Raw genomic sequence first — 26,197 nt, forward strand, 5'->3', positions numbered from 1 at the left:
TCTGTAAAAAGTGTAACTTAATTAAATTACTGTTTTATTTTTTTATAACTAAATAATTTATAATAACTGCTAGCATTTTTTCTTTTTCTATACACTTACTGTTAAATATAAACAATATTTTATTTTATTGTATTTTTTTTCTCACCAACGATTTCTTTCTTGTTGTGGGGTGTTGTATAAACGTGAAGCGAGGGAGACGCAGGCTTTTGAAAGCCACTGTGGCGTTTCTGGAGAGGTTGATAAACGCTTACTTCATTCTTTATTTGTTTACCAGCCCATTTTTCATTCCCTTTTTCTGCCCCCTGTGATAGACATGAGTGCAGACACCCACGTCCTTCACTCTGAAAGAGGAAAATAATGTGACTGAAAAAAAGAGACGAGAATAGAACAATTTCCAAGGCCAGACAGACACTTGGGGCAGCGAAGTGGCTGCCACAAAGCGCTCAGGACACAAAGTGGTCCCCCTGTCAGATGGTGAAGTTGAACGGGGGGCTTTCAGATGCAGAACAAAAGCGAGCCCCCCGCTCTGTATGGGAAAGCGGGGGAAATTGTCCCGTGGTTCTGACTCCTCGCGTCTCGTCTGTTCTCTCTGTGCAGGTGAGAGGACCTTCAAGTGCGACCAGTGTGACGCCACCTTTAAGCGCAAGGACACGCTGAACGTGCACATTCAGGTGGTTCACGACGGACACAAGAAGTACAAGTGTGACCTGTGTGAGAAAGCCTTCGTCACACCGTCTGTGCTCAAGAGTCACAAGAAGGTACTCTACATTCACCAAACTCTATATGATCATAATCACAGAATAAATGACAAGAAAACAGGAACCAGGAACAAAATCATTGTTTACTGGTTAACGTTACAACTTACTCTTATTTCTATCGTATTAAAGGTCTCATTCCATAGTTTCCATAGTGTAGTTGCTCTGGTGATCCATTATAACGCTGCTTTAGTCCAGTAGAGGAGGGGACATTTAAAAATAAAAGACATTTAACACTGATAACAGTCTTTGCAATGTCATATGTTACATTACAACATGTATAAGATCCTGCTAAATGCAGTTCAGCCACTGATCTAGTCTAAGAGTCTCTTACGTATTTTAGTTACTTATACATAGAGGTGGATAGTCCATGTCCAGAAAGTAAAAATCCACACCGGGGCCATGAATACTAATTCACAAGTTGAGGTAGACATGGGAGCTTTTCCTGATCGACTCGTTTTTCTGAACATTATCTTTTATTAGCTACTGCAGACAATAGAGGTTTAGAAACAGTTTCATGTGCAGCATCATATACAACTCAGAGAGACCTATAGTATTTCACAAACATTTTAGCGGAAGAACACCTTTCGAGTTTGACATCTGTTCAGGCTCATTATTCATTCAATTCTAGAAATTGTACAGTACCAATCAAAAGTTTGGACACAGTTTCTTATTCAATGTTTTTTATTATTACTAATTTTTTTACATCATAATTTAATAACTAAAGTCATGCTGACTGTAAGTGTTAAAAGCATTTAAGTGCTCTTATCTGAGGCCCTGTTAACTTGCAGTTTGTGAGGCTGGTAACTCTGATAAACTTATCCTGTGCAACAGAGGGAACTCTTTTTTTCCCCTGGAGAAGTCCTGATGAGAGACGGTCATTTATCATAACGGTTTTCGCGACTGTGTTTGAGGGTACTTGCCAGTTTTTGAAACTTGACCTTCATTTCTTAAAGTTCTTTACTTAGTTAAGTAGATCGTATTGCATAATATGGATTAGAACATTACTCAAATATAGCTATTCACTGTATACCAACTCTACCTCTTCACAACTTTACAATTGATGCTCTCAAATACATTAAGAGACATGAATTCAAAGCCATTCCAGGTGACTGTACCTCATAAAGCTGACTGAGAAAATCCAGCCAAGATGTGCAGAAAATGTACTTTGAAAAATGTAAAATCCTAAATATATACTTTTAACTAGTACTGTATGTATGTAATTAATGTTGTTATTGCTATATAATATTCAGTTATCATAACCCAGTAATATTTATGTCAGTTGTTCATTAATACAGTACTGTAGTTTATATTAGAGGTCAATCAGTATTTATTGATATAATTGTTAAAGTTTTCTTTCTAAATTGTTTGTATCTGTGTCTAATATTGAGCTCAATAATTCAATGAATTCTTGCTTTCAGAAACTCATGTAGTTAAAGCTCATTTCTAAATGAATTCTGCTGCAACGCCAGCTAGTTTCCACACACAGTATGTTTTCAGTTCTTTACCCTTCAGCTTGATGAATGTTCAGGATTCTTATCTTATAACTGCTCAGTCTGTTTAAGTCCGTCTTTGTACTCGCTTACACTGATGGACTCGCCACAGCAGCTACAGTGATCCAGAACCCCACTGTACACTGGCTTCCTGCTCAAAGTCAGATCCAGACTGAATCCAGACCAGAAGGCTTTAGCTTTCAAAGAATCCCACTGAGTGTGGAGATTAAGAGCACTGAGTTTTGACAGGATCTGATCTGATTTAAGATCGGATGGAAATCAAACCCTTTTTTTTTTGGAAACCAAAACAAGGCTCTGCTGGAGGTTTGTGTTATTGTAAGAAACTGCAGAAAAAATACATCTTGATTTTAGAATATATTTTGGGTAAAATCCATAACAGTTTTGACCATTTTGTGGGGATGCAGGACATGGACCAGACACAGTTAATGTGCTCACAACTATCAAAAAAATGAACCTCCTGTGACCCTGCGTCCTCATATGCAGACATTACATTTCTGCTCATCCTCATCCTCATCCCCCCACTACCTGTAATATCTATTGATCCCATGACAACATTACACTCAATTGATTTAAAACAAGATGTTGAGAATCCCAGTCAGAAGTTTCTACAGCCAGTCCAGACAGGATCATGGGCCAGGTAAAATTTCTCATTGAATTTCATGTTTGAAACCATTTTATGCTTGTGCAATAACATCTCTAGCTTCATATTATCGCTTTAGCGATAATAGAAAGCGCCAGTAAAAAAACAAACTATAACAACTGTGCCCATATAAAGGAAAAACACGTCCTGTACAAAGACAAAGTTTAGTTTTTTATACTTGTTAGGTCCTATTAAACAAGTACACATTCTTTTATTACTTGATTATTTGTTAATAAGCTCTGTATCATAATGCGTATACATACTGTAACACCTAATACTTATTTGTAACATAAATAAACAGTCCTAACCTTACAAAAAGGAGTTTATTCAAATGTACTATTAGCATACTTGTTTTAGGCTAAGTAAGTATGCTTTTAGTTTACTTTTTTGTACTTATCAGTGACATACTAAACATAATTATACTTAAATATATTTGGCTTATATTGACAAGTATTCAATTAAGTATTCTTGCCTTATATGTAAAGTATGCTTGGCTTGTAGTTTAAGGTGGAATACCTTGGAGTAAATAGTATATGAGAGGCATGAACCTGAGCATTTAAAGTGTAACTAACCAACACAGAACAGATAAACATTTGGCAGATTAAAAAAATATTATTTCAGGTTAGAGTTTTGTAACAGGCTTCATTCATATTATAATCCATTACCACATACATATCCTGAGTATTTCTTGCTTATTTTACATGTGTAGTCTAACAGTAAATCTAATTAAAGAACAGTTAAAATACCTACATCTCAACCTAGTAGTATACTCAACACTCCACACTGCAAAAAAAAAAAAATAAAAAAAATAAGAGTATACTGTATTATGTCAAGTTCACTTAAAATACTTATAAGTATGCTTTAAGTATAAAACCACTAGACTAGTAGTTTACTGAGAGTGTACTTAAAAGTGTATTTTAATAAGATAAAAAGTGGAATAGAAGTTTGTAATAGTAAAATAATAGTACACTTATAAGGTCATTTTTAGTATAATTCAAAGTATACCTGAACAACAAAATTAAATTTGGATGTAAACTACTTGTGTACTCATAGTTTACTAAATGTATTACTAAAGTACAATTAAACTTTTACTTCCAGTGTACAAGTAGTAAACTTAGAGTACATTACTAGTCTACATATAAGCTTCATTTTTGCTCATATTAGTAACCTATTTGTGTACTCAAAGTGTACTACTTGTACACCCAATGAATACTTAAAAAGTATACTTTTATATACTAAAATTGGGCCAATTTACACTTACAAGTCTACTACAAGTATGTTGATCCTAGTATACTCACTACATAATATGTACTTGGGATATATATACTTCAATTACCATTTACCCAAGTGTACTTATTAAATTAAACTGTAACTACTGTACTTTTTTTTCTATAAGAGTATGAACACGTAATTGCCCTCCTAAGCTTGAGGACACGTGTAGGTGTCCCAAAATTAAAAACTTAAGTCCACGAAGTGTACTTAACCAACAGTAACACATCTGTTAATGTTTCTCTTCTCCTCCTAGTTCTCCCTTTCCTGTAAAGTCCAAGTGTCTCTGGTCAGCTTGAGCTTTCATTACTCATTAAAGCCATCACTGCTTCCATCTTACTCCCAGTAAAAAAAACTCCTTATCTTACACACACTCATGCACTGATCCAAACACACACATGTCTGCCAGATGCTGTGTGCACAGTGTGTTTAGAGCCTTGTTTGTAAGACAGAGAAAGAGAGAAGCGGGGGATAAGAGAGCTGGACAGAGCGAGAGAAACACTTTGAGCCTTTTAAAGCAGCTCTTTCAAACCGCTAATATTTTACTGAAACACTCACTGACAGCTCACGCCATCTCTCTCTTTTACTTTCTCTGTGTGTGTGTTTTACACATTGCATTTTATAAGCCTAAATAAACAGTGGTTTTCTTCACTCATTGTCAAAAAAAAAACAGAAAAAATCAAGTGACAGGAATACAAAATCCTCAGTGACAAGTCGCTTGAGTTGTTCGGGTGCAATTTCATATAATGCCAGATCATCTTTGGTCATTGCATTAATAAGGTCCTGCAACCGGTGGCCCTGCCTTTTCTGAGCTCACACTGCAGTGCACTTTTACAACAGGACAATGCTTCCAGCATGCTGCTGCTGTCTTTACAGCCTTTAAAATGATGCAAGATGCTATGCCATTATAAACTGCATCACTAGACCCATCACTGATCGAAAATGTGTTTGACAATTGGATGTGCAATCAATACTCCACCCCTACTGAAATTCTGCAGGAACTGTGTGTGAATATTAGATATTTAAGCTGTGTAGAATGGATTATCACAGGACACCATTAGGAACCTCTACAATTTCACATTGCCTTACACAAGTTACACACTACTTCTGCATGTGTGCCTCAATAAATATGACATTTTTTATGGCATTCTAATCTAATACTTTTTGGGTGCAGATATTTGTGCAATTTTCTTTGACAATAATTGTATTTTGGTTTATTAATAAATCCAGAAAGCTGCAACATGTAATCGATAGCAAATCATTTTTTGTTGCCAAAAAAAATAAGTAATAATAATAATAAGTAATGTCTATAAAGATGTTATATAAGATGATAAAACATGCAAATAAATACTAAAACAATACAGCAAAATGACAGAAAATGACAGAAAACCAGTGTCCTGATTTGTATAAAAAACTGTGTGTGTGTGAGAACTTAGCTGGGTCTAGGGAACGGAGAGGGAAGAGGGCAGGATGGAGGGAGAGGGAGGAGAGAGGGAAGTGGGGATGGGGTGGAGGAGATAAGGACTGGGAAAGGAACTGAGTGGACAAGGGGAGGAAGAGAAGAAAAAGACAAGCTGAAATAACGGAGGGAGGGGCTGGAAAGTGGGTGTACCCTTCTTTTCTTTTTCACCCTCAGAATAACTTTTTCACTCTCCCTCTCTCTCAGTTGTCGGTCGGCATGTTGGTTGACATCAGAAGCAGCACTACTGCACACTGTTTAAAGTTACAAATGTTTTAAGATGTTCTTTCATGTTCTTCTATTTGAAACTGAGGGAACCTCTTACGGTACTTTAAGGAACCTATAGGAAAGCTTAAGGTGCTTCAAGGATTATTTTATTTGAAAATATATTATCTTGAAAGTTGTCAAAGCACTGAAAGAGGCTTCTTTACAGTTTTAAATGAAAGAATCCCTAAAAGTTAAAAGGAATAATTTTAACAGTGTTTGGTGTGTATTTGTATGTATTAAGGGTTCAGCAGTTAAATACAGTATATTTAATAGAGGTAATCTCAGTGTATATATACAATACTGCACAGAAACATTTATCATATATACTGTTAAAACTCCAGATCACATTAGCAGAGGTGCATGTAAGCATAACACTATAACTAACACTATAACTATATGTTTTCCACTCATTTCTCCACCTGTACCATGATGTATCAATTAATCTAATTTGATTTGACTTGATAAATCTGATTTGATATGGTTAAGCAGTTGCACCACTCGTCAACCACATTACAATACAAAAATGATACAGTAGCTACCGAGTGGAGCAACTGTCTGACTGTTCACAGGAAATAGCATGATCAGTCCTTGATGATGCAGGATGGCCCTTCATCTCCCCCGTCACTCAGCCCAATGCAAGATATTGTTGCTGTCTGCCCATTCTGTAACAAAACTAGATTAAAAAAGTAATAATGTAACTGCAAATGTTCAGCAGATTCCTCAGTGATGCCGCTGTGTATTATATATTTTTTAATTTCATTTGTTTGTTTGTCCGGCAGACCCACACAGGAGAGAAGGAGAAAATATGCCCATACTGTGGTCAGAAATTTGCAAGCAATGGAACTCTGAGAGTGCACATCCGCAGCCACACAGGTCAGTACACCTCCAAGCTAACATGTTTCCAGCCAATTGCCTTTCACAGAATTGGGCCTAGCTGTACACTCTTGGAATTGTTTAGTGGAAATCCCTGTTTTTTTAGCATGATATATATCAGACCAACAAAACAAATAAAACATCACAATGCCAGTTCATTTGCAGTATCGCGCAGCCTGAACATTAAACATAATTACTATATGCTGCACTTTTTATTAAGTAGGTTATGTACACAAATAACATAATGTATCCCGAACACTGCTGCGACATCACAGGTTAAAAAATATACAGTATCCTATCTGGAAAAGTCACAAGAGCAAACTTGTAATATTAAAAGGGAAAAGTAGATTAATTATTGGGCTGCCAGTTTGATAACTTTCTGAGGGAAAGCAGTATTTTCCGCTCCTGACCTGTTACATAGCTGCTGTGATTATCATCAGTTAGCTATATTTACAACCTGTTGCTTATTGATGCTCTAGTGTTACAGTAGGTAATACAGTGACCAGATTTTGCCAGGAAATTGTCGCTACCATTAGACTACCATATATTTAAGCAATAGAACACGAGAGGGAGTGTGTTATCACGAATAACAATCACGGCTGTGATTCGGTCGTAGGCACGACCCGAAGGCAAGTGCTGTAGATCATCACAGCCGTGATGTTATTTCGTGATAACACACGACCTCGAGTGTTCTATTGCTTTCATACAAGTTCATTTATTTTTTTTACAAAATGAATATAGAAAATAAATCAAAGAACTTTAAGAAATTCAGTTTGAATATGCTTTAATATGGACTGTGCCTTCCGCCAAAAAGTAGTTCCAAAAAACTGTAACAGAACTGAAACTTAACTACAAAACGGTGTATGATTCATACAGACTAACATTGTGAAAGTTAGCTTGAAAGCAAAATTGGGAATGAGTGAAGATGGTAATGTTAGGACCGTGAAATGACGCTGATACTCTCCTCTCCTGCTCCGCGGAGTCGTCTTCAGGTGAAAGCTGTGCATTTTTTGAGCATTTCTGCTTGTTTTGCTGGGTCGTGTTGGTTTTAACTAGCTGGCTGGACTGTGGATAGGTTAGCGTAGCTTGCTTTAGCTTAGCATTAACTTAGCCTAGCCTTGCCTGGCTGGTTAAGTTAGCGTTCTGGCTGTCAGACGGCAGTAGCCAAGCGATTTTCTTTCCCTTTTTTCCACAAAAGACGAGTCAGCGCTGGGGGCGAGCGTGCCGCGGCTGAGCGCTAGCCTGTGCTAAGCTAACGCTGCTGCGGGTGTCCTGTGTGTATACGCTGTTACTTGGCAACGCGTCGGCGGAGTGATAGAAGTTTAGTGCGAGAAGACCGTGATGTTATCACAGCATCCTATCTATCTATCTGTCTGTCTGTCTGTCTGTCTGTCTGTCTGTCTGTCTATCTATCTATCTATCTATCTATCTATCTATCTATCTATCTATCTATCTATCTATCTATCTATCTATCTATCTATCTATCTATCTATCTATCTATCTATCTATCTATCTATCTATCTATCTATCTATCTATCTATCTATCTATCTATCTATCTATCTATCTATCTATCAGCACGGCTAAAACACTTCTCAACCAATCAGATTGTGAGATTGTTGTATAATGCGTTTTGGCTTTGGCACCCCCGCCCGAAATGCCTCCCATGGCAAAAGAGCGTGCACTTGGTTTACTTTAGTTATTGTGATAAAAAGAATTTTAATACAAAAAAAACTAAACAAAAAAAAAAAACAATAATGAATAAGGAAATCTTTTACTGATGTAGGATGACTGTCTGTGTTATATAAACCATATCAAGATCAAATATACTCACAAAAATATATTTCACAACTATAAAGATAGTAAATTATAGTGCTAAATCCAGTGTTTTTGGACTACACAGGAGTATGGCTCTCCCAATTGGGGTGCTGTTCCCAATGTAGAAAGAGTGACAGAGGGCCTTTATAATAGAGAGCGACACATTCCTGTGTGCTGCCATAACAACTTGCTTCAGCCTAGGCCACACACACACATGCATATGTTTGTATGTGTGTGTGTGTGTGTGTGACTCACAAAAAAAAAAAACACTAAAGAATCTTAAGGTATTTTTATAATTCCTGCCCCATTTCCTTCTTCTGGGCATACAGTTTATTAAATGTATTATTGTGATGTAATCTTACATTATATCACCCTCTTTTTGCCCGTTTTCTTAAGATAAGTTTTTATTATTCTTTTAGTGACCTGAATTACATGTATATTGGTATATTGTGTATATAAAATTATATAACAATAACAAAAATCTACTATGATTACCAGGTGCAGAATCTTATGTATACACAAGTAAACAGAAAATACCCTTAAAGCTTCACAGTAAATAATGCAGTTCTTTCTACACAGAATGCTGCTATTACCGTAACAATATATTGCAATATACGATATAGTAAAAACATTTGCAGAAATCTCTCAAATCATAAGTGAAGTTTTAACTTTGAATCATTGGAATGTCTTCGACTTAAAATATGATAATTTGATGATTTTATTCACATTTTCATCATAAGACCACTTCATATGTCTAAATGTATGTGTCAAAAAATATGAAACAAAATACAAAGTAAATTTCTGTGTACATACTTTGAGTTGTGTTACTTTTGCTTCAGTCTGAAGAAGCTTTTCAGCTTGTATATAAAACTGTTGTCTTTACTAATCCCTTGAAAAAAATATTACTTTTTTAAGAGTGTACAGTGTAGAATAAAAAGGGAATGTAAACTGAAATTCGGGCTGATCTGCTCTAAACAAAATGTTGGATGAGAAGGTGGACAGCAGTATTAAATCAGACAGACAGTCTACCTCACTTTCCTTTATGCTGTTTTGATGTTTAACAAAGCTAAATTTAAGTTTTATGAAGCCTCAAATTGAGATTTTGTGGTTTTGAGAAAGCTGTTGGATCTTCTCGCTTTGCTCCCAGTCTCCTGTCTGACCACTGTAGACAGATTTAATGAGCTATATCAGACACATTCTGGGCTTTTATGGGCCTGGAGGCCTTTTGTGTGTCCACAGACTAAAAAGCCCGCCCATTATTAACAGCCATTCACATGTAAACACTCTCGCAAACTCTCGCAAACATGCAAGCACTCTCGGAAACATGTCTGCCGTGAAAAATGACAAATGACCGTGACAAATTGATATATTGGTGAATTTGGTTTGGATGTAGAGTACATGTTAGAATGTGTGTGTGTTTGTGTGTGTGTTTGTGTTTTCATTTGTATGTGGATAGAGCCTCATCGAAACTGTGTTTGTACAGATAAACAAAGAGAGGGGTGTTGGGAATGCAGTGGGAGGGGTGGGAGAGAGGGATGCACCTCAGGAGAAGAAAAGAGGAGAGAAAAAAGGAAGGGAAAGTAAAGAAAGGAGCACTCCAAGAAGGCATCCAGCACCAAGACCTCTGACCCGTCCTGCCTGTAAATCTGGCCCCCGTTCCTCTAGCCCAGGCTCCCTTTCACTTTTATTAGTGTTCCTTACTCTCTCTCTCTCTCTCTCTCTTTCTTTTTGCACTGTTTCAATCACTGTGTACATGTCCGATCTCCAAAAAATTTATAAGTTTATTTAGATGTTTATTAAACCTTTGCATGCACATCAATTGTTCGTATAGATCTGCAGCTCTTAGTTATGATCCACAGAAATGACAGAGTTAAGGGCATTTTAGATAATTATTAAGGCTTAGATTATTGATTTGAACCCAGTTTAAGATTTGACAAAATTTCATCCAAGTACAGTTCTTTACAAACATGGTTGTGTTCTGAATCCTATCAGACCACTACACTATTCTAAAAAAATCCTCTATACATGACTTCAGTCTGACATAAACTCCACAGGCAAACATTTAGAGAACATTACCAAGATGTTTACCAAACTTTTGCATATAGATTTTAGATTGTTGTGTATTTTTTGGGTTCTGTTTCTACAAAACATTGTAGGCTTGAGTGAATCATGTTTGTGTTGAATATAGAATGATAGAATATATAGAATAGACAAAATTCCTTATAGCATAACTCCAACTCAAAAGTTTTACCCCAAAATGATCATACTCAATCAAAATTCCCCCAAAACAGTTGCGCAATGGCAAAACTCTTTCAAACATGATTGAAGTCTGAAGAAATTCCATGTAGAAAAAAAAAAAAAAAACTTTTGGAAAACTGACAAAAAAATAGGTATAAACATGATTGTAATCTGTAATATTCCTACCGAATACAACAGTATTCTAAAAAAATTATCCAAATAGAATTCTTTATTAAAAAGAAATTATTCTAAAAAAAATATATCATGACACTGTTGTATTCTTAAAGAAATACATGATTTTTATCAGATCACTTTTCATCTGAACAAAACTGTATTTTGTATTCTGTAGTCTGAAAAAATTCCACCAGAACATTTAATGTATTCAAAAAATCCCCTATACATGTTTGTAGTCTAAAAAATGCCATCAGAACAGTAAAGTTTTTTTTAAGAAAATATCCATATTTTTGTGGTTGTAGTCTAAAAAAATATTAAAATGTGACTGGGTTCTAAAAAAAAATACACCAAAACACTGATTCATTAAAAAAATGCTATTAAACATCTATATATAAATTATAAGTATAGTCTGACATAAGTCTGTATAATCACGACTATGGTCTGACAATATTCAGTCTCAAAACAAATATAGAAATATAAAAATAAGATTCTGTATTCTGTCAGATCTATGTCCGACAAAATTCCCTACAAACATGACTATAATTTCCATTAGAAAACCTATGTATTCTGAAAGTCTCCATCCATATATCATTGTAGTCCTGCAAGATTCTTTCTGAACCAAACTGTAGCCTGAAAAAAATCCATCCGAACTTAATTATGGCTTGAAAAAAATGTTTTAAAGCCAAATGTAGCCCAACCAATCCATAAGTATGAATAAACTGAATAAAACTCCATATTTAAGATAAGTGCAGCTTTTGGTTGTTTTGTAACAGTGATGCATATCAGTTTTTGCCTGAATATCCTTTTTCTTACATACATTGACCTTTGTGGAACTTGCTACAAAGGAAGTTCTACCAGCAGTATGAGTTCTACCAGCATTCTGTACAAAACCTGTTAATAATTAAAAACACAATGTAAAACAGTAAAATAAAGAGAGAAAACAAAGCTTTCAGAGCCTCTTTAACAGCGGGAAAAAATGCGAGGAGAAACCCAAACATGAAATTTAAGACGGACCTGATCTATATAAATATTTAAGAAAAATGACGCCCAATCCTGACTGAAGCGCACATGAATGGTCGGATTTGGACCAGATATTTGAAGCATTATACGGTATTGTGGTTCTTATCAAAAGAACATTGGCGCTCAGGAAGTGGGTGAAGGATTAGCAAGCAACAGCATAGCTTTCTGTGTGAGCTCCCCTGCTGAAGGTGTTGAAGGCCAGTGCTGACAGACCTTAAGGGTTAATCCCTGAGTGTGTGTTTGATCAGCCTGCAGAGGAAGAGTCTATAAACAGTGTTTGTTTTTTATAGCAAACACTTTCTGAAAGCTTAAAGCTGAAGCTTTGTTCTTAAGTCCTGCTTCTATAACCTATAGTCCTATAGTCCTGAACACTGACCATCCATGTCTTAAGCCTGACTGTTGCTTCAGCTGCGAGGAGTTGCTTCCTAAAACAGTTAAGATTATAAATGTTGCACTGAAAAACTGCTATCATTTATATTACTTGGAATTTTAACTAGAATTGGACCAGTTAACCAGTTATTAGGGCCCAAGTACCAGAGGTTCAAAGCCCTATTGTTTTTGGTCCGTTTGTTAATATTATTACTACGATTCTTGACACTGTGGCCCATTTTTGACGTGTTTTCAATACTTAAAACTCTGGCATTTTGGCACAGGCCTCAAAAATGTAAAAAAAATTATAGAGCATGAGCTTGGGTGTGGTTCAAGAGCTCCATAGTGCCCCCAAATGTCGTTAGTGGCTGGGATAAGGTTTGTCCAATGTACACCAACTTTGGTGCGCTCATTGTTCTCCTCATACAGAGAATTAAGAACCACATGGTTTTATTTGACTACACCCAACAGGAAGTCGGCCATTTTGGCAGGAAGTCACAAGTTTCCCACTGAGTTTTGGGGAGTTATATGATATAATATTCGAAAACTCATGAAACGTCACAGGCCTATTTGGCTTAGGCCTTCCTTTGATCTGAAACTGGAATTTCTTTTATTCATGTTTTAGCTCTCTAGCACCACCGATTTTATATGACATTCATAGAATTCTCACAGCCTCTTGAAAATGGGCAGATTCAGTAAGGACTCAAAATTAAATACACTTATTTTGTTGTTTTTCTCATATGTATCTAGAGGACTCTACAGTGCCCCCTAATTGGGTTAGGCTAATAAATTAGTTGTGGTCTTCTTTTTGGTAGAAGCATAGATATTATGATCCTGCACATATTGCCCCTTAGCATGTATTAGCTCCGCCCAGCAGGAAGTCGACCATATTGGAATTTCCCCTAGAGTCTTCGTCAGATTACCTCTAAACTGGATCTGCATATACTCCAGACATACATGGTGATAAATTGCAAAGGAATAGTCGATAGTCGATGACATAGGGGGCAATTTCAATTTGGAAGGCTGTGTTAGTGGGAAAACACCATGGCATGGCCTGATTCATTCTCAAGCTTCTCTGCGTCTGGTTTCCAGCACAGTTTAGTAATCAATCACAAATAATTGGGACTTGTGAACTCAAATTAATAGAACAAGTAGAGCAGAGGTCTTGTAAGCTTATGTAATCGAATTAGACAAGTAGTGTTCTCCTCCAAGTGTGTTTAACTGTGCAATTACATTAATTTATTGGAAGTTCAAAAGGATGTTGGCTAGCTTTACATGTCTTGGAAGAAGCACTTGCTAATCACTTTCACCTTCCCAGGGTCCCAAGGAGTCTCTGTGAGTGTGTGGAACTGGACACAAAAAAAATCCATATAGCTTGCAGATGCAGAATTTCCTGTTTTGACATTATATTTCCCTGCGTTTGAAGGAAAGTCCTTTCAGCCACTGTGCCAGGGACTGTACATGACTCCACACTGTACGTGGCTGTCACTTTATGAGTGGTTCCATAGGCTTAGGTTAAACAGATCCCAGAGCAGGAGGAGGGATTTACTCACGATCAGCTTGCCCATGTTCCAGCAGCCTGCTCTGACTGTTCTTTTAGTTGGAAGTGTTGATGAAGTCATCCTAAGGCGCCATTGAGGATTCAGCTTGTTAGGATGGTCATTTGTTCTGCTAGCTCTCTCTTTCTTGCTTGTGCCAGCACTGGTTTCAGCTGTTTAAACTGTTTAATGGGCTGAGGTTAGCTTTACTGCTGATCTAGAAGGAGCTTTCTCTTCCTACATCCTAAGTAGGAAAAGCACCCTACCCATCCCCCGCCCCCCTAAAATAGCAAGGCCAATTGTGCGAGTCTGGGACTTTTTTGGATTCAATCTGGCAATTCTACTTTGAAGAATCTTAGGTGCTACTTTGAAGAATCTTGAAGAATCTAAACATATGTTTAAAGGGGCAGTCTGAATTATTTTGTTTCAAAACTGAAAGCAGAAGAATTTCTCAATGGAAAAGGGATTGTGTTTAATAGTTCCAGTATGCTGACCATCCCTTCTAAGCCTAATATATTCATTCTAAAAACTGGGGTGTCAGATCGCTTTTTGCAGGAGTTCTTCTGGCCAGGTCACGCGTCTTTACATACTTACGTTACATGTACAGATTCTAAAAGAGGATTCGGCTCAGTTTTACTGAACGCGAGCGGCTGGTGGAGCAATGGAGACATCAGAAGGGGAAACTCAGAGCTCAGTAGCTCATTCACTCATAGAAATTCTTGATTCTTCCGCATGCTCGGTGCAATTACCCATTTTCACCAGAGAGGGACCTAAATCCCCCAAACCACAAAACTTACGGACATCAGCTTTAACACTTTTTATTTACTAAATAATTCCATGTGTTTTTCTTCACAGCTCAAAAAGAGGCAGTGGCTGACTTCACATTATCAGAGAAGGCTGATAGTGATAGTTCTAATGAGTGGGTTCGGTAATTGGCTGTGTAAATTAGGAGAAAATGGTATAAAAATTAGAAATACATTTATATAAAAAAAGTTTTTAAGTAGAAATTTCTGTTTTGAGCACTCTTTGCTGTTTTTCTGTGGGTTTTATATTGTATCGATTTTATCGACCAAAATAAACAAATATATTGTGATATAATATTTTAGCCATATCGTCCAGCTGTAGTTGGTCCCAGATTGGTTGTAGCAGCTTGTTTGCACAGTGACATATGGAGTGTGATGGAGAGGAGCATGCTGAGGCTTCAATGTTTAAAGAGCCAAACTGGGATTGGGTGTTCCCTGTAAAGCTCTAAATGCCCTTTCAGACACATCTGAGACATCCAGCGTGAATGAGCGTTTTGTTTGTCAGCCTCAGTTCAGCACTATGTCATAGGGCAGGTGTGTGTGTGTGTGTGTGTGTTTTCTTCTCTTTGAGCAGGAGGAAACAGGAGCAGGCCTGTGTGTCTGTAAGTTTGTGTATTTATGTACTTAATGTCACAGAGAAGTGCAGGACAGTGTGTCTCTGTCCATTAAATAATGTGAGTGTGTGCACTGTATATGTTCTTGTCTGGGTAAGACTGTGTTGTGAAGTGTCTTGCTGAGGAACTGGAATAGCAGGAGGAAATGAAGGAAACACTTTACAAAGATGAAGAACCAGAGACATGACATCATGTGCTGGTTGGAAAAGAGTAGATTTCTGTAAGACTGAATGGACTGCTGTCAGACAGAGACACGGCCAAAAAATAGTTACACACAGAAAAAATCTAACCACAGGAAGGAAACTTGGTGGGCAGTTGTGTTGAAGTGTCATGGGGTCATCTTCAGTAATGAGTCCTGCTTCTGTTTTGGTGAAGAAGACCACCAAATCTGTGTTTAAAAGCACTGTGAGCAACTCTCAAATTAATACCATTTTTTTGCAAGACAAAGACTATCAGTAAATGTCTATTTTCTGGTCTATTTTCATACATAAGGGACACTTGATTATAAGGTAAATTTTATGTGACACTAGTAACTAGTAGTAGGAACAGGGGTGTTGCCAAGTTTTCCACCTAAATTTAGCAGGTCTGGACCTGTAAAAATTTATTCATAAAGAAAACATTTTGGACGAGTCAGACGAGTACTGGTTATTAATCTACACAGATTTTGCTCCTGAAAACTGTTTATTAGGGTGAATAACGCACTTCCGTTTATTTACAGTAAGCTTAGATTTAGCATTATCGGCTAACCGCTTTAGTGGAAATTGTCTCCTTACCGACAGCGCTACACTGAGGAACCATGAGTTTTCCACTTTGCCAGGTGCACTGTTCTTTCAGGACAATGCTCATCCACATACTGCTTACGTCTTAAGAGTTTACCTTGGAAGACACAGATACTATACCATGGCCAGCCCCATCACCAGACCTATATCGGATTGAAACTGTGTGATATGGTATTGAACATGCTATCAACACTCCACACCTAATGCAAAATCTGCAGGAACTGCATGAGAAAGTTACATTTGCATAGGATGAATAATTGTAGGACGCCATTAGGAACCTCTACATCTACATGCCGAGATGTTACATACAAGATGCACGTTATGTAACACACAATTTCTTTATGGGTGGCTCAATATCAGAAATCGACACAGTAAAACTTCTTTCTTTGTGCAACTATTTTCACTTTTTTTTTATGATGAACTACGACTACAACTACGATTGTAATATTCTTACCTAAACTAAAACATGGTATGTCAAAACATGGATTTAGCCCCACTGAGGCCAGTTTTTTCTGTTAGACACGGTGTCAGTTTAACTAGCCATGTAAGCTAACAGTCCTATCTGACAGGTTAATAGAAAAGGCATTTTACATTCCTTATTCACAGCGTTTCTGAATTCTCGATCGAATGATTGAGCACGGACATGCAGAGCATAAAAACACGCCCCTGTTCCGATTATGGAAATTTCCTTTTGTCAGACAAGTGGTTCCATGCAACAGTTAAGTCCTAACAGGCGCGGACGTGAATCGGACACAAAGATATAGGATGTCGGAGCCGCAGTCTTGAAAGAGCAGTTTATAGCATCCATATGAGATGATGGGAGATAGTGTATCAATATGAAATATTATAGTACAGTTAAGGAAGCTCTACATGTGTGTCCAGTTTGCCTCGGGTACAAAAATGATGTGTGCATGTGTGTGCACATGTGTGTGCACACACATGCACACATCATTTTTGTAGATAGACCATGTGTTTTTTTTTTTTTTTTTTTTTATACGTATATGTTGTCTACACTCATGTGTATGTCAGATTCTGTGCATTACTGTGTGTGTTAGGTTTTGGATAATTTCTTTGGATGTCCCACTGTGGGAAGCTGTGTCCTTACAGTCATCCTGTGTGTGTGTGTGTGTGTGTATTTGCATGCCCATGCATGTGCACTGTAGTGTTCAGTGCACAGCACCAACATCTGCATTGTGAAATCCTGTCATTGCTTATGCGTGTGCACACACTTGCATGGGCAAAATAATTTTGGATTGGGAGAAAACATCAACAGAAATTGGCAACAAAACAGATTCCTATTACTATTAATGTTTTGCTATTTTGCTAGCAGGGATGCTAGCAGCTCTAGCTGATGTTGGCCAGGCTAGTTGTTCTGTGTGGGTGCCTGATTGAAAGATTTTTCTGATTGCTGGAAATCCCTCATAGAATCATAACAAATGGTTCTATACTAATGTTGGGCAATATCAAGTTTTTTTCATACAATCATACCGTCTCAAAAAGTCACTGTGGTTAATGGGTGTGGGCTTGCGTAAGCTACGTGAGTAGCTGTCTGGCACTCTACTACTGTATGAGTAGCTCAATAAATATTGCCTCTATCAGCCTAACTTTTCTATCATTTATTGTTCCCGGAAATGTTCATCTTCTGTCCAAAAAGCATTGCTATAGTTGCATGGCAAGTGTTTTATATAAGTATAGAACCCTTTTTTGCTTCAGAGTGAGGCTCCAGCTAGGTTTGAAAATACCCTGAGGGTTAACAGCTAGACAAACACTATTAGTTCATTCATTACTAATATCGCAGCAACATCCAGAAAGCTTGACAGATTGAACATTTAAATAATGTTATCTGTGATGTTCTGAAAACTTTGTACTATCCAAAGATTTTAACTGGATTATCACTCTAGTTTATGTAAGCTAAATTTTAACTGCTTTAACTGATAGATCTGTTAGCTCATTAGATTCTCTGTAGAGCACTTAATCATTTCTCGTTCAACACAGATGCCAACCTAGTTTTCAGGAAAATGCAAACCTGTATTGCTGTTAGCATGTGTTGTCAAGGGAGATGTTCAGACATCTTTAGCAGAGCCTCTTTCATTAATGGACAGGTCAAATAGGTATTAGACTTTTATTTAGACGTTTATCCGTTATAACTGATCAATATTGTGTTAAATCTTTATTCAGCCATACTAATTCCTTCTGTGTTTGTAGAGAGAGAAGCGTGTGTATGTGTGTTTATAGATATTTCGGGTATTTGGCTGAAGAGCAAGAAGCGAAAGAAGCCAAGATAGAATCTGTGATGGACAAGGATAATGTATTTCAGACTGGAGCCGTAGAGCTACAAAGCTCTATGCATAACCCCAACTAAATACTCAGTGGGCAAAGCATGCGACGGGGACAGCCATCTGTGCACCAGACACCCACTCATACACACACACACAGACACACATGCTCAAGGGGTGCCAAATGGATCGATTGGCTAGCTGGCTGGGGCGTTGGGGGCCACTGAGGGACGGCTGGGGCTAAAGGTAGACTGCGGAGACACCCAGGGGTCACACACACATGGTGTCCCATTACAGAGCATGTTAAATTAATTAGCCCCTCTCTTTCTCCACACATACACAGCCACACACATCAGCTAGCTTACATGCTAATCCCCTTGCGACTACGCTAAATCAAAATAACAATAAAATGTTAAATTACTGCATCTGGCTGAAAGCAGCAAGCTCTCATACTGTTTGGTTTGACAAAATGAAACAAGACTCTCAGTTGCAACTCAAATATTTGTCTTATGAAATTCTTACTGAGTTGAGGGTCTGTAGAATGCAAATATGCGATATAAGCCCTGTGCATCCCACAAAGCACAGAATGAGCCCCCAAAAAACAAGAACATTTATTTCCAAACGTACTGGGACACCTGCTTATTTTTTGTTTCCTATAAAGGCTTCCTACTACACTATTTTTCACACTATAAGGTGCACTTATAATCCTTAATTTTCCAAATATCTACAGTGCACCTTTTGTATGAATTTTACCAGTCAGGTTGTAAGGAGCAGTAAAGCCACTCTCCTGAAGTGCAGCATTATACAGGAGTTTCAGTTTAGTTCTCCAGCACGAAGACTGGAATAGTATTAGCATTAGCTGCTAACTGCGCTAAGCACTAGCTCTTTCACCGTTCAGAGGTATTATTGCCCTGTAGCCTGTTGCTTTTACTGTGTTAACACAAGCTACGTGGGACGAACCGCTAGGTAATATCGCCCCGGCTTACTGGAAATTTTAGGGTTCCTCAGTGTAGTGCTATTGGGTGGCATGTAGCGGTTAGTGCCTAATGCTAATGCTCCAGCCATAGTCCTGAAAATAAACAGAAATGCTTTACTCACCCAAATAAACGGGTTTCAGGAGAAAAATTTATGTAGATTAAAATCCAGTGCTCGCTTGACTTTTTGTTTACTTAACTTAGCATTACACCACCCAGCAGCGAGACCTGCTGAATTAGAAGGAAACCATGGCAACACCCCTGTTCCTTACTAGTTTTGCATAATGCGCCGTTTAATCCGATGCACCTTATGTGTGACAATAGACCAGAAAATAGACGTTCATTGATAGTGCGCCATATAATCCGGTGTACCTTATTGTGTGAAAAATATGGTAAATTCTGCACCACTGCTGTGTGCATTTGATTGCAGTCAGCAACTAGAACTTTACCTTACCTATGTGTTTGTTAGGTGCTGCTGTATGTTTGGTCTCAGAATTTGTGTATGTCCATTGTTTCATTATAAATTAAGCACTTTGGCTTTGTGCTTTTCTTAGACTAAATGAACACGTTTATTAGTCTACACCTTTATAAATACATTGTTTAAATGCTGTATTGGGTATAGACATCAGGAAAGACAAAACAAGACAAGACAACCATAAAGACCATACTTGTGTTGGGCGCAGATGGAGTTTGATCTCCACCTTTAACCCACCCGTGAAGTGAACACACATACCAGAACCCACCTGAGCAGTGGGCTGCCATTGCAGCGTTGCCCAAGGAGCAAGTGCCCTGTATTGAATGCCCCTAAACACTTGTGTAGTTGATGGCCCAGTTACCATATAATACCCAGTACAGTACTATGACATGCACACCTTGTGGCATCCACTTCCAATCTACTGTTGTCATCAAAACATTAACTTTGCATTTTCTCTCAGTGAATAGACCATGGCAAACAAAAGTAGCTCACATGCTTTTGCGCTTGGTCCTAACCTCGACCACAGTCTGCCTATTGAATACCCCTGGTCTAGAGCCTCACCTGGTGCTCAGTTAAACATGACCTAAGCTGTTAAGAGTTGCACTGCATTGGTGCTCTGAGACAGGGAGACTAGTACTGCACAATCATCCTTGTATATCCAAGCAGCCAATTCTCAGCAGGAATCAAATAGTGAAACGTAGATTCAGCATTGTACCATTGTCCATCCCAAGACCATCTGCTCTAAGCACTAAGACTATAGGCTTCTTTTGGCTTAGCCTAATACTGCTTTACAAGCCTTATAAAATGACAAGCCTCCTCCCTAGCCCTGGATTGCCTCAGTAATGTCTTCAGCAGAGCTGTTCTTCTGCAACAAAATGCAGGCTTAAACCCGATACACCGCTTTTGCTACACAAAGGTCGACTCCTCTCTGATGTTCTCACGGCACATCTGTGCTTCAGATCAGCTTGTTTGTCAACAATCTGCTCTCTAAAGAATGGAACCAGAAGCCTGGAATGACGGAACCCTCCAGAGCTTTGAGCTGTCCAAGGTCTCCTAAAGCAACTGGAAACTGACTGGCTGGCATCATTTTGACCAAATTTCTACAGCACTTTGCAGATGTTCCTGTCTAGTTTGACAGTTTAGTTACAGATGAGATGAAGTATTGCTTTGCCAGGGGTCATCCAGTAAGTTTAACCTGAGGTAGAATGTGTCGAGCTTTGGCGTTAGCTGCTGCAACAGACAGCATTGTTCATTTGTCACTGTCGCTCGTTATCTTAGTATTTCTTGCCAGTTGGACCAAGATGTTAGCACAGATCCTTTGAGATGTAAGATGGAGCCAACACAGATCTGACTTGGTGTTCTAGCTTATCCAAACAGTACACATGTACCTGACCTTCTACATGATGCAAAAGAAAACAGGAGCCCTTGGATTACGCTACCTTCTTTCAGTTCCAAAGGGTGTCCTGTGGTGTCTGGTTTTAAGATGCTAGCAGCAGATCTGATTACAGTCCTGTAAGATGCGAGGGGGCGCCAGGGAAAGTTTTGCCAAGACTTTGGGGGCAGTGGATAGAAAACTGCCTTCACCAGCAATGTGAAGGATCTGCAGGACCTACGGTGAATCCTCCATGAGTTATCGTGTTGGTGCCAGCACTGTTGGCAGATGTCTGCACGACACAGGACTGCATAAATGCAGGTCAATTCAACAACTCCCAACACCATATGAACAACACCAAACATTACAACAATGTTGTGCCAGAATGGCAGCATGTCATCTTCGGTGAAAGATTGGTTGTCTGATTGTTGGAGGCGACCAACAAATCCATGTGGAGACACTGTGGTAAGCTTCAAGATCAACAGTTTGACGTCACACGCCCTGAAGGCTTGGGGTCATGGCGTGGAGTGCAATTTCTATAATGACAACTTTTTTATAACAGGGGCTTAGACAGCCCAATGTTTTGTTAACAGTGTTTTTAACTCACACTTATGGTGCGCTATTCCAGTTGGACAATGCTTGTCCACATACTGCTGCCCTCTCAAGAACTTAAGTTAAAGACCATGCCATGGCCAAGGATACATGATCAATAGCTGCAATTGCACAGCGGCCCTTGGTTCATGCTGAAGAACCTACTGTTGGTTCCAGCTGAGAATTAACTTTTCAGGTTTTAAAACCTATTTTTGTTGGTAATGTGCCGAAAGGTTCAAGATTAGGTGCACAAACTGGAAAGGAGCCTGTTCCACGTTGGACTAGTGTAGAATGAAATTTATCTTTTCAGTTGCGTGGGGTCTAATTTGCAGTTAGCAAGCTATAAGATCATATGATCACGTTTCATGCAACTGATACGCAGTATTTATATCAATAAGGATCTGAAGTGAATTGAATTGAGCTGGAGATGGAACGATTGCAGTAATATGAGAGGCAGTGAGAGAGAGAAAGAGAGAGAGAGGCCTGCTGGGTTAAACTAACATCATCATATGTAGCTGGTAATTCCACCACAGATTTGCCTTGAGAGCAATCTTCAGCTTAATGAGGATCTCACCCTGTTAACTCCCCCGAAGCCGAGCTAATTAACCTTATTACTCGCAGGATAGGAAAAAAAACACATTTTCCAACAATCGCTCACTTTATCTAATTAAACAACATGTTTTTTCTTTACAACAATTAGTCTCTTAAGAGGTTGCAGTAACAACTTATATTAGAAATTGGATTGTATAGTCAGCACACAGACACACACACACACACACACTGACAGAGCAGTTGGCATCTCTCTAAAGGCTGCATCTTATTAAGTTATGCTTTGCCATTTCGTGTTTCCTTGAGGAGCTGTCCCAGTTGCCAGGCGCATTACTTATTCCAAAGGGAGCCATTCTCCATCCAGCAAACCCTTATTTAATTAGCCCAGAAAGAGCTGAAATTAGAATAAGGCTTTTGTTTCATGGGCCTCAGTCCCTCGCCGCTTCCCAGTGGTGACGGAGACGGCCGGCGGAGTGCAGGCCCACGCGAGATGGAGATTTTAAGGCTTTTCCAGAAGCAGCGAGTGATTCATGCCGTACGCGTCTCAGCTTCAGACGTCACTGAGGTCAACAGTAGTCGTGTAACCTGCAGTGTGGGTGAAGATGTGATACCCAGCATGTGCTGGGCATTACTGACCTCTTTTGTTCTCTTCAAGTGATATTGGTAACATTGTTGTAATTTTTACTCAAAAACTTTGGCGTTCTTATTATGAATATTACCTTGCTACAACATATTTCACAGCAAAATTGTGATGTCATAAAGAAACAGAATGCCACTAAACACCGGTGATGTCACAAGACTGTAGCAGAACACAGCAGGTCTAATAAAATAGAAGGCCATTGTGCTTGTCTGGTGCCATAATTGAAGGAAATGCCGCAGTGCAGATCTGATGTCATAAGAAACGTTGTAATTTTTGCATGGAACTTCTTAACATTAGATTTTTTGTTATGAATATTAACCTGCTGCAACATATTTACCAGCAGAATAGAACATTTTTGTAATGTCATAATACAATAGAAAAACACAGCAGGTCTGATGTAATAGTAAAACAAAACTCCAACCATGTGTGTCTGATGTCATAACAGAAGGAAATGCCATAGTGCGTGTCTGATGCTGTATTAGAATATGTCTCAATGCACCTATTAAATCACATGAGTGCATTATCAGGTGAGGCCTGATAGTTTTTACCTCCATAATCTTTTACCTGTTTCAAACTGTAACATTCAATCCCCAGACTTTTTAGCATAAGTGGTGGTTATTTTGCCCAATGACCACATCTTTTATTTCCCTCTATTAGCTTCTTAAAGCATAGCTTGACATATGTGTCCAGGATTGGCTGGAATATTGTGGAATCATTCCCTCCTCCTATGTAATATGAACAATTTCATTGGCTGCAACACAGTTCAAAAGTATCATGCATCCTCCCCCATGTTTCAAAGTTGCCAACGTGCTTTTTTCATTAGAACATGTATTTCCATTGTTTTCTCTAAATGTACCTTTGCTGATTTCATTAGTCCACAGCGCTTCTTCATCTTTGTAGCATAATTTTCAGATCACATTGTGACTTCCACAGTTCCCCTTTACTTCCATTTCCTAATAGCATTGTACAGCCACACTATAAAAATCACAAACTCAAAGCACAGCGTTCGAAGAGGGAAAAAATTTATGTTTTGAACTCATTATTGTTGTTACGTCACAAAAAATAAACAATTTTAGAGGTTGTTAATATGCTTTAGTATAAAGGGCACATTTTTAAGTCAGTTAAGGGATAAAAAGAAAAAAGGAAGCTAGAGACATGGTAAAAAAAAAACATAGAAACTTAATAGGTTTGTGTAAAAATAGATCTTCTGAATTTACCTCAAGAGAAAAGGTACAAAGATTTCACAGGGTTCACAGTACAATAAATGATGATATATAATTTGGGGTCTGTGGCCTATAGAGCAGATATATTCCTAATTCGGCTGATTTACTCTTCTAATGAACAGAACACTGTTCTCTCCTTTCCAATATCTAAACCTTACCCAACCTAAACACTTACTCAACCACTTCCTATGTAGGGCCAGAAACCCCTCCCACTGCTAATCAACCCCTTTCCCCTATCTCCTCCATCTCCATCCAGCCTGACCCACAGTGGGCGGGGTCACCTAGACCCCTCCCCATTGCACATCAAAGTCCTTCAGCTCTGAGTGAGAGCGATGCTATCTGAGCACACTCAATGGAGCTGCAAACGAGGAGTGACAAGTTGTCAATCACACGAGGGGTGGACACGTGGATCTGTTTTAGGCTGAGCTGATTTTGGCAGCAGATAGCAGAAACGCAGCACTGATTACAGGTCTGAAACCTGCACAATGAGTTAACTCACAGGAAGCCTTACAATTAAGAATTTAATGATTTGTTGGTTAGCGTGTGGATGCTAAATACCATGTCTGATGTGAACACCTATTTTTTTATTTAATAGAATACTGAAGATGAAAATTACCTCACAGGGATATGGGACTTGTAAATGCAGATAAATCAAATGCTGTGACATTTACTACTTTCAAAAATAAAAAATGAAAGATTTTTTGGTTACATTTTTGGGAAAAAAAATATCAATATTGTAATAAATTGTATTAATTTAGTTTGTGATACATTAATGATATGTGCTGTCAAATATTTTTTAAACTTAGGTGCTTGCTTGTCTGTTTGCATGGACAATTTTAGCCAGAAGCCACAGGTCACAATCATTACCACCCACTGTACTGTCCACTGTGGGTGGTAATGCATTCTATGGAGTATTCTATGATGGTACACACCTGACACTGTGGATCTAGCACCCAATATCATAATTCACTCCAACTCTGGTATGTCCTGTCACCTTGCCATGAGCACGTTGAACAGTGTTCAACCTTACTCACAAGATAACACCTCACTACTTTTACAGAAGTCAGTGTAATTGTACTTGATTTTCCTGGCCTTGCCACAATGCCACACAATATAATGGTTATAAACTGCAAACATTTGTCCTGTTAAGGCAGTATGACTGTAGTAGTATAAGTCCTCACTGCACTACAGTGGCCCTTTCTGTTTCCATTTATTCTGCTCCAGATGAAGATATTGAACTCGTTAAAGAGTAAAAAGGCACCAGTAAAAAAGGCCTGGAGCGGTTGGATGTTGTATAAAACTGCAAAGCCAAGAAAGACAATACCACATATTTTCAGCTTTGAAATTAAATTCCACTTTGCAAGGGGTGGGAATTTCTTGGACCAAAGGGAAGGTTTCTAAACCCAGTGGAATGGAATGTGCAAGTGATGTCATAACTTGTGATATCAGAACCATGTTCTGTAGAAGACCTCATGTATGAGCATGTATTATGTCATGATAGAATAGGATGCAAGGAAATACATGTGGTTATGATGTCTCTATTGTCACGCCAAAGAGCCAACAGAGACACTTTCAGAAGTGTACAGCTGACATGCCAAAAGTCATAAGACAGCACTATAAGGGGCAACGTAATATTTAGTAAAGCGCACTATTAATAAACGTCTATTTTCTGGTCTATATTTTTATACATAAGGCTTACCAGATTATAAGGTGCATTAAGCGACACTATTAAGGAACATTTTTGTTGCCATGTTTTCCTTTTAATACAGCAGGTCCCACTGCTGGGTGGCAAAACCAGTAAAGTTAGGTTAAGTAAACAAAACTGTAATTCATAAAAAAGCAGATTTATCTCCTGAAAACTGTTTACTTGGGTGAGTAAAGTGCTTCTGTTTATTTAAAGTAAGCTTAGATTTCTAGTATTCTACTAGGGTTAACTGCTAGCTGCGGTTAGCGGCTAATGCCACCCTAC

The 26,197-nt window shown here is 38.3% G+C and overlaps 1 protein-coding gene across 4 annotated transcripts in view; it reads left to right on the plus strand.

Annotated features, from left to right (window-relative positions):
• prdm5 (PR domain containing 5) overlaps positions 1–26,197 on the plus strand; it is an 87,265-nt gene that overhangs the window by 41,533 nt on the left and 19,535 nt on the right. For all 4 annotated transcript variants that reach the window (XM_049486413.1, XM_049486412.1, XM_049486410.1 and 1 more), the window contains exons 12-13: positions 598–758; positions 6,684–6,777. In XM_049486413.1, coding sequence (XP_049342370.1) covers positions 598–758; positions 6,684–6,777 — 255 coding nt within the window. The remainder of the gene's footprint in view (positions 1–597; positions 759–6,683; positions 6,778–26,197) is intronic.

This window comes from Astyanax mexicanus, chromosome 13 (assembly GCF_023375975.1).
Source record: "Astyanax mexicanus isolate ESR-SI-001 chromosome 13, AstMex3_surface, whole genome shotgun sequence".
NCBI lineage: Eukaryota > Metazoa > Chordata > Actinopteri > Characiformes > Acestrorhamphidae > Astyanax > Astyanax mexicanus.